We start from the raw sequence: 9,356 nt of genomic DNA, 5'->3' as shown, positions 1-9,356 counted from the left end.
TGTCTATCATACTTTACCTACTTTATCTCCATATATGTCTTACTTTACCTATTTTTTTCTACATCTTTCTTACTTTATTAATTTCTCATTAAAATCCGCATCGTCTATAAATGAGACTATTTTTTGTGGACGAATGGTGTCACGACCGCCCTTTAGGGTTAATAAATACGGGCGATCGTGATTAAAAGACCTTAATAAACAGGCGAAGGAAACTAGGGTTTCAATAAAGAGTTTGACCAATAATTAATATTTAATAAAAAGGGCCAAGCGGTTGACATTATCCAAATAGTTAGGTTCAAAGCTAAAAGGTTGATGAGTAAAAACAATGTCTCAGCGGAAGCGTTCAAGAGAAAGAGTGACGTCATGTGTGGAGACACAACGACACTCGTAGTTCACAACTAACCAAACCATGCTTCAATTTTAAATTGCTCAACACCACCAACTGCTCGTCGCCGCTCAACCTACACATAGGGAAAACACATGCAGGGCTGAGTACTTAATATACTCAGTGGGCTTATGCCGAAAACATTTGATGAAAGTTATGTCATCCATACCATAGTGAACTCGAGTTTTACATTTAGAAAAGAAATATCATCGAGTATCACAAAACAATTTTCATAGACTGGCCAGTCAAAACAATCTCCCCACTTTCTCATCAATCATTCAATCACATCCTCTTTCCATCATTCAATCAAATCCTCTTTCCATGGTGCGACGAAAGTGTGGCCACACTATTCGCCCACGAGACCGGCCGACTAGCAAGGACGGCTCACGATCTCACCTGTGTACACTAGCCTGATAGGGTTTGCGGCCCTACTCAGACCCGAATTCGTTTAACATAGCCCTATAGCCTAATGGAGCGAACTCACAAACTAGGCATCAGGCAACAATCTTAACATAGCCCTATAGCCTAATGGAGCGAACTCACAAACTAGGCATCAGGCAACAATCTCATCATCAAAACAAACATGGCATGACATAACAATTTAAACCACCCTTATTCCACCATAATCATACTTTTGAAAACGTAAAAGAGTTTGGTAAAAGAAAGCCCACCTCGAATGCTTAAAATCTCAAGTTCTCTCTTCCCTTTGGTATCACGATTCACATGCGATGATTCACCTTTAACATTTAGATAATATACATATCAACACACTTTTCAAATACATAATTAAAAATGCGTGCATCCTAAGTAAAGTCTTTTATCTCGTTTCTCAATTTTTGATTATTCGGCGGCCACTTACGCCCCTAATTCCTCCATTGGCTCCTCGTATTTTTTTACACGATGTCAAATAAATTCACAAAGTTATATAAGCGCTTAGCTGAATTATCGCAAGTACTTCCCCTCGCAATTACATTTATTTCAAAACTTGGGGTAAATTAATTGTACATCGAATTATTCCAAGAATTAACTAAATAATTCCCCACAATTAATTTAATTATTAACTCAAAGATTTATTTTATTATTGGCCCAAACTAAAATATCCCCATCCATCTTATTAATCCAATTCAAAATTTGTGAGGCCAAATTAAAGTTGCCCAACTAATATACTCCCATCCTTCTCCTTAATCAAATAAAAAGCCCAAATTTTTTTTTAAAACCAAGGCCCAATCTCTTTTTTTTTTTTAAACTAAAAAGGCCAAAAATTACTCCCCATACCCCACGCCTCTCTCTATCTTCTTCTCCCTCTCCCTTCTTCTCTCTCTCGACAAATTGCAGACATTCTCAATCTGTCGTCGTCGTCTCCCATCTTACCAGCCACCGCTGCCTTTGTATAGTCGCCTCGCCGGAGCTAGCTACTGCTCCTTTGATTTCCCCGGAAGAGGACGCTGCTGTCGCGCTGCTGTTCCGTCGCCGCCGGGAAGAGCTTCTGCTGGCTGCGTCGTCTACACAGCCGTCCAGCCGAGCCGCCTTCGCCGTCAGACGCCGGGAGATGCTGTTGTCGCCGCCTGGAGATGCCGCTGTAGCCGCTGCTCCGCCCCGGAACATCACCGCCACCGCTGCTGGATCGTTGCCGCCGGAAGAGCTGCTGTCGCGTCGGGAAGACGCGGCTCGCCGATGGTCGTGCAGCCCCGCACAACCCCGAAATTCTCGATTTAAATCTTGTAGGTAGGTTCTTACTTGATTTGGTGAAATAAGGTTCAATTCTTTAACACTATCTGTCGATATGGGTTATCTGCTTATGTTGAGTTCTTGATATTGCCCACCTTCTGCAAAATTTGATCTTGAAAGTGATTTATATTTTGCTAGATATATTTGCAACCTAGACATGGTTATGGTTTCTGTTTGGCATTCTGCCGAGATGAGGAAAGAATCAAAACGCCAAAGATAGGAGATAATAACCCCGAGAATTTTGAGATACATTTGCAGCATTGGTTGCCTTGGTTCGGTTTTACTTTATTTACTTCGATTTTGAGTTTCGATTGGTGCAACAAAGTGATATGTTCTAGCAGGTATTTGAGTTCCAAACTATGTGGTATGCTCTAGTATGATGTACACGATAGGAATTGAAATTGGGAGGAAGTATACCTTGAACAGAATTTGAGAAAACACGCGATAGCTCCGTCTTTCAAGTTTGGTTCACGGTTTCTGCTAGAAGAAGATTGAATGAGTTGGTTTGAATCATGAAAACTAGAATGAAATTTGTGAGATTACCTTGAGAAAATGAAGAGAACGATAGGAGAGAATCTGATTTGGAAATAAAATATATAATAGAGAGAAGGTGGCTAATGGTAGTTTAGGTTTGGGGAGAGATTTATGGGAGTGATGGGGAGGGGCGTTTTATTTTAATCGTGGGATTAGGAGTGGGATTTGAATTCCCTTTTTTATTTTATTTTATATGATTTTGGTTTAATTTGGATTTATTTGGTATTTTATTTGCAGATTACGGAGGAGGAAAAACTCATCGCGGAGGAGGAAAATCTCTACATAATATTTAATTAAACTAGTTAATTTACAGTCCATTGTATTTTATTTTAAATTGTGCAGTCCACGATTTATTCATCACGGACTGGATTTCTATATTATTTATCCAATTTATTCGATTCAGCTTGCGAATCGAGTCCACTTATTTATTCCTCATGGAAAGGAAATTATTTTAGATTCGCGCAGTAATTTATTTCACAAATCTCTAGTCCAGAAATTCCACTCAACAATTAATTCACCAACAATTAATTCACGGACTTCGCAATAAATATTTCATTAAACGCAAGTACTTTAGGGTTCAAAAATTAGGTTTAGAAAAACGGTGCGTTACATCCTACCAACCTTAACAGAAATTTCGTCCCGAAATTTGTTATCCTCAAGTAGAAACTTATGAGTACAAATCCATCATTTTATCCTCATTCTCCCACGTGGCTTCTTCATGCCCGTGATTTTCCCAATGTACTTTCACACAAGCAATATGTTTATTTCTCACATTCTAGATCTTTCGGTCCAGAATGGATTGGGGTCTCTCCTCGTGGCTCAAATTCTGGATTCAAGGCGACTTCTTCGAAACGGATCACGTGCTTCGGGTCGAACACGTATTTTCGTAATTGTAACACATGAAAAACGTTGTGCACATTTCCAAGGCTTGGTGGTAGCGCCAACCGATATGCGACGAGACCCACTCCTTCAAGAAATTCATAAGGCCCAATAAATCGCGGCTTCAATTTGCCCTTGACGCCGAATCGTGTTATCCCTTTTGCCGGAGATACTTTCAGGAAAAACTTTATCGCCAGCTTGGAATTGTAAGTCGGTTCGTCGGACATCCGCGTATGATTTCTATCTGTCTTGAGCTTCTTTTATCCTTTCTCGAATTTGCCGAACGATTCCCACCATTTCTTCAGCTGCATCGGGTCCAAGTATTCTTCTCTCGCCAACTTCGTCCCAGTAGAGCGGCGATTTACACCTTCTTCCGTATAATGCCTCATACGGCGCCATGTTTATCATTGCCAAAAAACTGTTGTTGTAGGAGAACTCAGTCAGAGATAGTGCTGCCTCCCAGCCTCCTTCTCGGTCGAGTACCACGACTCTCAACATATCTTCGAGAGTATGGATCGTTCTTTCGGACTGTCCATCGGTTTGCAGGCGAAACGCTGTGCTGAAGTTCATTTTGGTTCCAAGCTCCTTCTGTAGACTTATCCAAAATCTTGAGGTGAATTCTGGGTCACGGTCGGACGTGATAGTCATTGGGACTCCATGCAATCGAACTATCTCCCTCATGTAAATTTGAGCTAGTTTGTTGGACCCATATCTTATGAGAATTGGTTATGAAGTGTGAAGCGTGCAATCTTGGTAAGTCGATCTATAATTATCCAAATAGAGGTGTTCCCTCTCAGAGTCCTCGGCAATCCCGTCACGAAATACATGGCGGTGTGCTCCCATTTCCACTGAGGAATCTCTAGTGGTTGTAATTTTCCATACGGGCGTTGATGTAGAGTCTTTACTTGCTGGCAGACTAAACATCTCTCGAAGAATGACGCTAAGTCCCTCTTCATACCATTCCACCAAAAGGACTTCTTCAGATCTTGGTACATTTCCGTACTTCATGCGCTTCACTCATAATCTCTTTTTTTGTCCCTCGTTATTCGGCATGCAGTCTTCCTTCGAATGTAAGGGCATTGTAACCTTCTTCACTAAAATTCCCAGGTTCGCCAGTTCGCACTTCTACGCGAATTTCCTCTAATTTCGCATACATCTGTCGTGCTTCAATAATTCTCGACCTTAGATCAGGCTCAGCAGCTAAAGTGGCGATTCGTGCTCCACTGTTTCCGGTGCCCTCACCACTTCCAAACGCATCTTGCTGAACTCGCGAATCAAGCTTTCTTCTTTGGTGAGGAAAGTAGCCAATTGTGAATGGTTCTTCCGGCTTAAAGCATCTGCCACTACATTTGCTTTGTCGGGGTGGTAATTGATGCCACAATCGTAGTCCTTCACCAACTCGAGCCATCTCCATTGTCACATGTTCAAATCTTTCTGCTCGAAGAAATACTTCAGGCTTTTGTGATCCATAAAGATCTCACATCGAACTCCGTAGAGGTGATGTCTCTAAATCTTTAAGGCGTGTACTACCGCTGCTACCTCCAAGTCGTGGGTTGGATAGTTCAACTCGTGTGGCCTCAATTGTCGTGATGCATAAGCAATCACTTTGTAATGGTGTATCTGGCAATTACTTGGCTTGAATAACGCAAGAATTCTCTCTCAAAGGGTGAAGGTGCATGATATCTCTCTGGCTCCGTCAGCCCATCATCACTGCACTCAAGGTGGAAATTAAAATAGCAATAAGTAACATAATCTCTCACCTTGTGCACATTTGTCTTTGACTTAAACGAAGGCTCGTTCTGAATTGTCACGAATAGCGCAGGGTATTCGGTCGGTTCGGTTCTAACCGAACCGAATACCCGGTTAACCGAAATCAAAAGAAACCGAAATTGAAGCACCGGAACCGAAACCGAATTGGCCTCGGTTCGGTTCGGTTCCTAACCGAATAGGGTCGGTTCGGTTCCAATTAACCGAACCGGAACCGAATTTTAAAAAAAAAGTTTTTGCAGTTCATGGGGATCGATCCCTGGACATTTCATACGAAAAATTCCCAGCCTAGCCACCACTTGCGCTATATTGCGTTTTTGGTATTTAATCGGTTTTTCGGTCCTAAATTCGGTCACACCGATCGGTTATCGGTTCTAACCGATAACCGATCAACACTTGAAGATGGGAACCGAAATTAACCGATAACCGAGATGGGGCGGTTCTCGGTTAACCGAGAACCGAGGTGTTCGGTTCGGTCATCGGTTAACCGACTAACCGATGACCGAATTATCAGCCGTAGTCACGAATGAAACTAGAAGCACATAAGCTATATCTGTTATCGGGAATGACCTGGATAAACATATAGACCAAAAATAGCAGCACGATACGTTGAAGAGCCCTCGTCATCACATTCAAACCAATGAACACAACTTTGAGCTGCGTTTTTGGAAGCTGAGATTTGAGCTAAATGAACACCACCTCGTTTTGTATTTAAGCCAAGGTTCGCAAGTCAACCAAACCAAACCACTGAGGTGATAGCAATGTCCGACAAGTCGAATCTGAGTAAGAAAAGGTGCCGGAGAAAGAACAAAACTGAAGGTCTCTTTCATAAGGCTGCTGCTGAAAGGCTCAACATAATCGAGAATGAAAGTGGACATCCGGAAGATGTCGTGGTCAAAATACAAAAGTCAAATGTTGCAGAGAATGTCAACGTCCCAAATAAAAAATCAAAATCAAAATAACAAAACCCATTTCAAAATAAAGGAAAAAACCATGAATTATCAACCAAAGCTATTTTCCTAAGATTCAAAGAAATCAAATCGTCATTTTCAAGATTACATTAATCAAAATAACAAGAAAACTAGTTGGGTAGAATAGGTAGGCTTCATCTAACTGCATCGTTGAAACTGAAAACAACCAACCTAATAGGAAACACTTGGTCAAAAAGAACACATTTTTTACAAAACCAAGAACAAGCCTTCATTAAAAGTGTAAACCAAACATAAATAAATCATCCAAGAAAGACAATTTAGTCAAAAAAAATTCACTATATAGATGATGGACACGAGCAAAGTCCAATCTTTTTTTCCTTTTTGCTAATTTCTTTACATAAAAACGATGGTTATGTAACAAATGGAGTAGCACAAGACAACTTCCCATTTCAATCACCACGGCCAACCGAATCAAGACCTTGAGTTCTGCTCCGAACAATTCGATGAAACACTTCTCTAACTTGGCATTCCAATGGATCAAGCACCCTCTTCAATCCCTCACACACATTCCTCACTCGCTCAACCATCTGCCTCACCTCTCTCTCCCTCTCCTCACTCAACGGGAACTCAGCCGAATCCACCAATTCATTCAAATGCCGCGTGCATTTCTCAATCTCCTCAATCTCCCTCAGCAATCCGCACACGTTCCTCCTGTCCCTCCGTTTCGACTCCTCCACGATCCTCTCGTGCAGCGAGAGGATCGACCCGGCCCACAGGAACTGCTTCGGCACGTTGAATTGGGCCTGCAGGCCCCGATCCTGGCAGGGGATCGCGGCCACCAGCGCCCACATCACGAACAGGAGCACGAAATTCATCGTGAACACGGCTAGGGTGAGCCCGTTGGCCTCATTCGGCCGCGGGGGGAGGAGGTTGTTCCCGATTGCCTGCAGCTGTTTCGCGGCTGACCATGACCGGGAGACGCTCCAGGAGAGGGACCGGAAATGGCCTAGGCTCCTCTGTTGGCGGCCGAAGGAGCGGTTTCTCTGCGCGAATGTAGCGTTTGATTGCTTGTCTTCGAGCATTCCGATGGCGAGGTCGATTAGGGCTTTTTTGGCGCGGCGGAATTGGCCTTCTCCGATGCTCCTCTGCTTGTCCAATGCGCAGAGCACGATTTCCAGCTGCTTCTTCCACTGCCTGATCTGCTCGACTCCGTCGCGGATGGCGTTGCAGACGTCGAGGGCTCTGACGCTCCGCTCGAAGTAATCGGCGACGTGGCGGTCGATCGGCGGCCGGCTGAGGCTGGCCGTGTTGTTGAACACGATCGCCTTGAACTCCTCCTGGCAGCACAGGAACGCGTCGAGGAGGCTACGAAGCCATGGAATTGAGAGGAGGCTGCCGGAATCCGCCGCCGCTAGGTCGTGGAACCGGTCGGCCACGTGGCGCTGGAAGACCTCCGCCTCCGTCTCGGCAGCGCCGTGCGCCGTTGAGTGGACCTGGTCGCGGCGGCGGCTCAGGATCGAGAAGATGGAGCCGGAATTGGAGCTCTGAGACGATGGCGACGCGTCGTGAAATTCGGTAATCGGCATTTACGATCTCTCTAAGCTCGCATGAAATCGGCGAATTGGGGATAATCAAACCCTAAAACCCAGAAATTGAATCTTCGATTTTGAAAATGAGAAGAACTGATTCCGATCACGAATTCCACACAACTTGTAAAATCTACTTCGCAGATTAACCGATTCCAAATTGGAGAGGAAGAGGAGTGGAGAGTGAAGGCGTTGGATGTTTGAAACCCTAGAGAGAAATGACATGGTTTTATTGGGGGAATTTGTACCGCGTAATATTTTTTTGTTGGGAAAAGTAGTCTTCGTCACAGAGTAACAGTGATTTTAAATTACAAAAATCTGTTTAATTTGAACTGTTAATTAAGTAATTAATGTTTAAGAAAAAAGTGGAATATTGAGGGCCGAAAATAGGAAAAGGCAATATTATTTGAAAGGACCAAAATGGATGGCTTATGACTCTGGAAAACGCGAATTGGACACGCCTTTCGTCAATATTATTTGCATTTTAAGTCCCTAAAAAAATAAAAAAAAAACTTTGGATTTATGATCTCCTTAATTTTTCGGAAAATAAATCTGTTGTTAATAAATCTATTTATTAATATTACTAACTTTATTGGATACAGCACGATGGGTAGTTAAGAGAGTTTTTATTGAGGTTCACATTTGTTTTCTTAATTCGAAATAATACAAGTAGTTTCGAATTAATATGGAATCTCGTCCACAAACCAAAAATTAGCTATACATTTTGTTTGGCATTAATTTTGATCATTCTCTATTACTGTTTTATGATTAATTAATCTAATGGTGTAATATATTACTAAAGTTGTGGCATGTATATTAATTTGTATATTGTCACATTAATTTTGGTACAAATTGTCACATTGATGTTGTAAAAGAAAAGGATTCGACGAATTATGTAACATGTTTAAACAGTTTTACATTTTATAATGACTATAAACTCCTATGGTAATACTTTATCTTTTAATAGAATTTAGGAAACTGCGGATAATATGGATTGTTTAAAAATATGTTATAGAATGTATAAAAATATGTTATAAAATTGTTTATGTAATATGTTATTGAGTTTAGGAAACTGTAGATTCATTATCTTCCCACAAAATTAGTTATTCATTCTTTATTAATCCAATATTTTAGTCCAATTTTTAAATTCAAATTGTATTAAAACATTAATTTATGTAAATAAGCTTATTGAGCGTTTAAGAAACTGATATGAATAGAGAAAAATTATTCTACATGATTTACTATTATATAGTACAGTAAGAAATATTTGTGAACATGACTCTTTAGTCCATGTTTTATTTTATTTATTCATGTAATATAATCTATCTCTCAAAAATTATTATTGAAATATAATAGGAAAATATCAGTCAGCTTCTTTGTTATAAGGCTGTGTATCATAACTTAGGCTCACTTATTCTAGTGCATCTGAATGTATACTAAATTTGTGCTAATTAAATCACAATTAATAACTAACAGTAGATAATTATAATTGAAAATGAATGAAGTCTAATTAAAATGACTGCATTGTACATCCGAATACTTGTT

The 9,356-nt window shown here is 41.1% G+C and overlaps 1 protein-coding gene and 1 long non-coding RNA gene across 2 annotated transcripts; one reads left to right on the top strand and one right to left on the bottom strand.

The window, feature by feature from the left end:
• Nucleotides 1–1,669: 1,669 nt before the first annotated feature.
• On the top strand, nucleotides 1,670–3,049 carry LOC121754128. The gene is made up of 2 exons (XR_006040550.1): nucleotides 1,670–2,454; nucleotides 2,885–3,049. It is a non-coding gene; the product is annotated as an uncharacterized LOC121754128 (long non-coding RNA).
• A 3,492-nt stretch (nucleotides 3,050–6,541) lies between these two features.
• LOC121755992 (protein ROH1-like) lies at nucleotides 6,542–8,041 on the bottom strand. Its single transcript, XM_042151447.1, has one exon. It carries the CDS (start codon nucleotides 7,809–7,811, stop codon nucleotides 6,675–6,677), a length of 1,137 nt encoding a protein of 378 aa, XP_042007381.1. The 5' UTR covers nucleotides 7,812–8,041; the 3' UTR covers nucleotides 6,542–6,674.
• Between the last annotated feature and the right edge of the window lie 1,315 nt (nucleotides 8,042–9,356).

Source organism: Salvia splendens, chromosome 11, assembly GCF_004379255.2.
Source record: "Salvia splendens isolate huo1 chromosome 11, SspV2, whole genome shotgun sequence".
Lineage (NCBI taxonomy): Eukaryota > Viridiplantae > Streptophyta > Magnoliopsida > Lamiales > Lamiaceae > Salvia > Salvia splendens.
The sequence above is the reverse complement of the archived record's forward strand: the minus strand, read 5'-3'. Positions and strand labels throughout refer to the sequence as shown.

Excerpts from the sequence above, each read along its gene's own strand:
- LOC121755992 (XM_042151447.1), bottom strand. The coding sequence starts at position 7,811 with ATGCCGATTACCGAATTTCACGACGCGTCGCCATCGTCTCAGAGCTCC.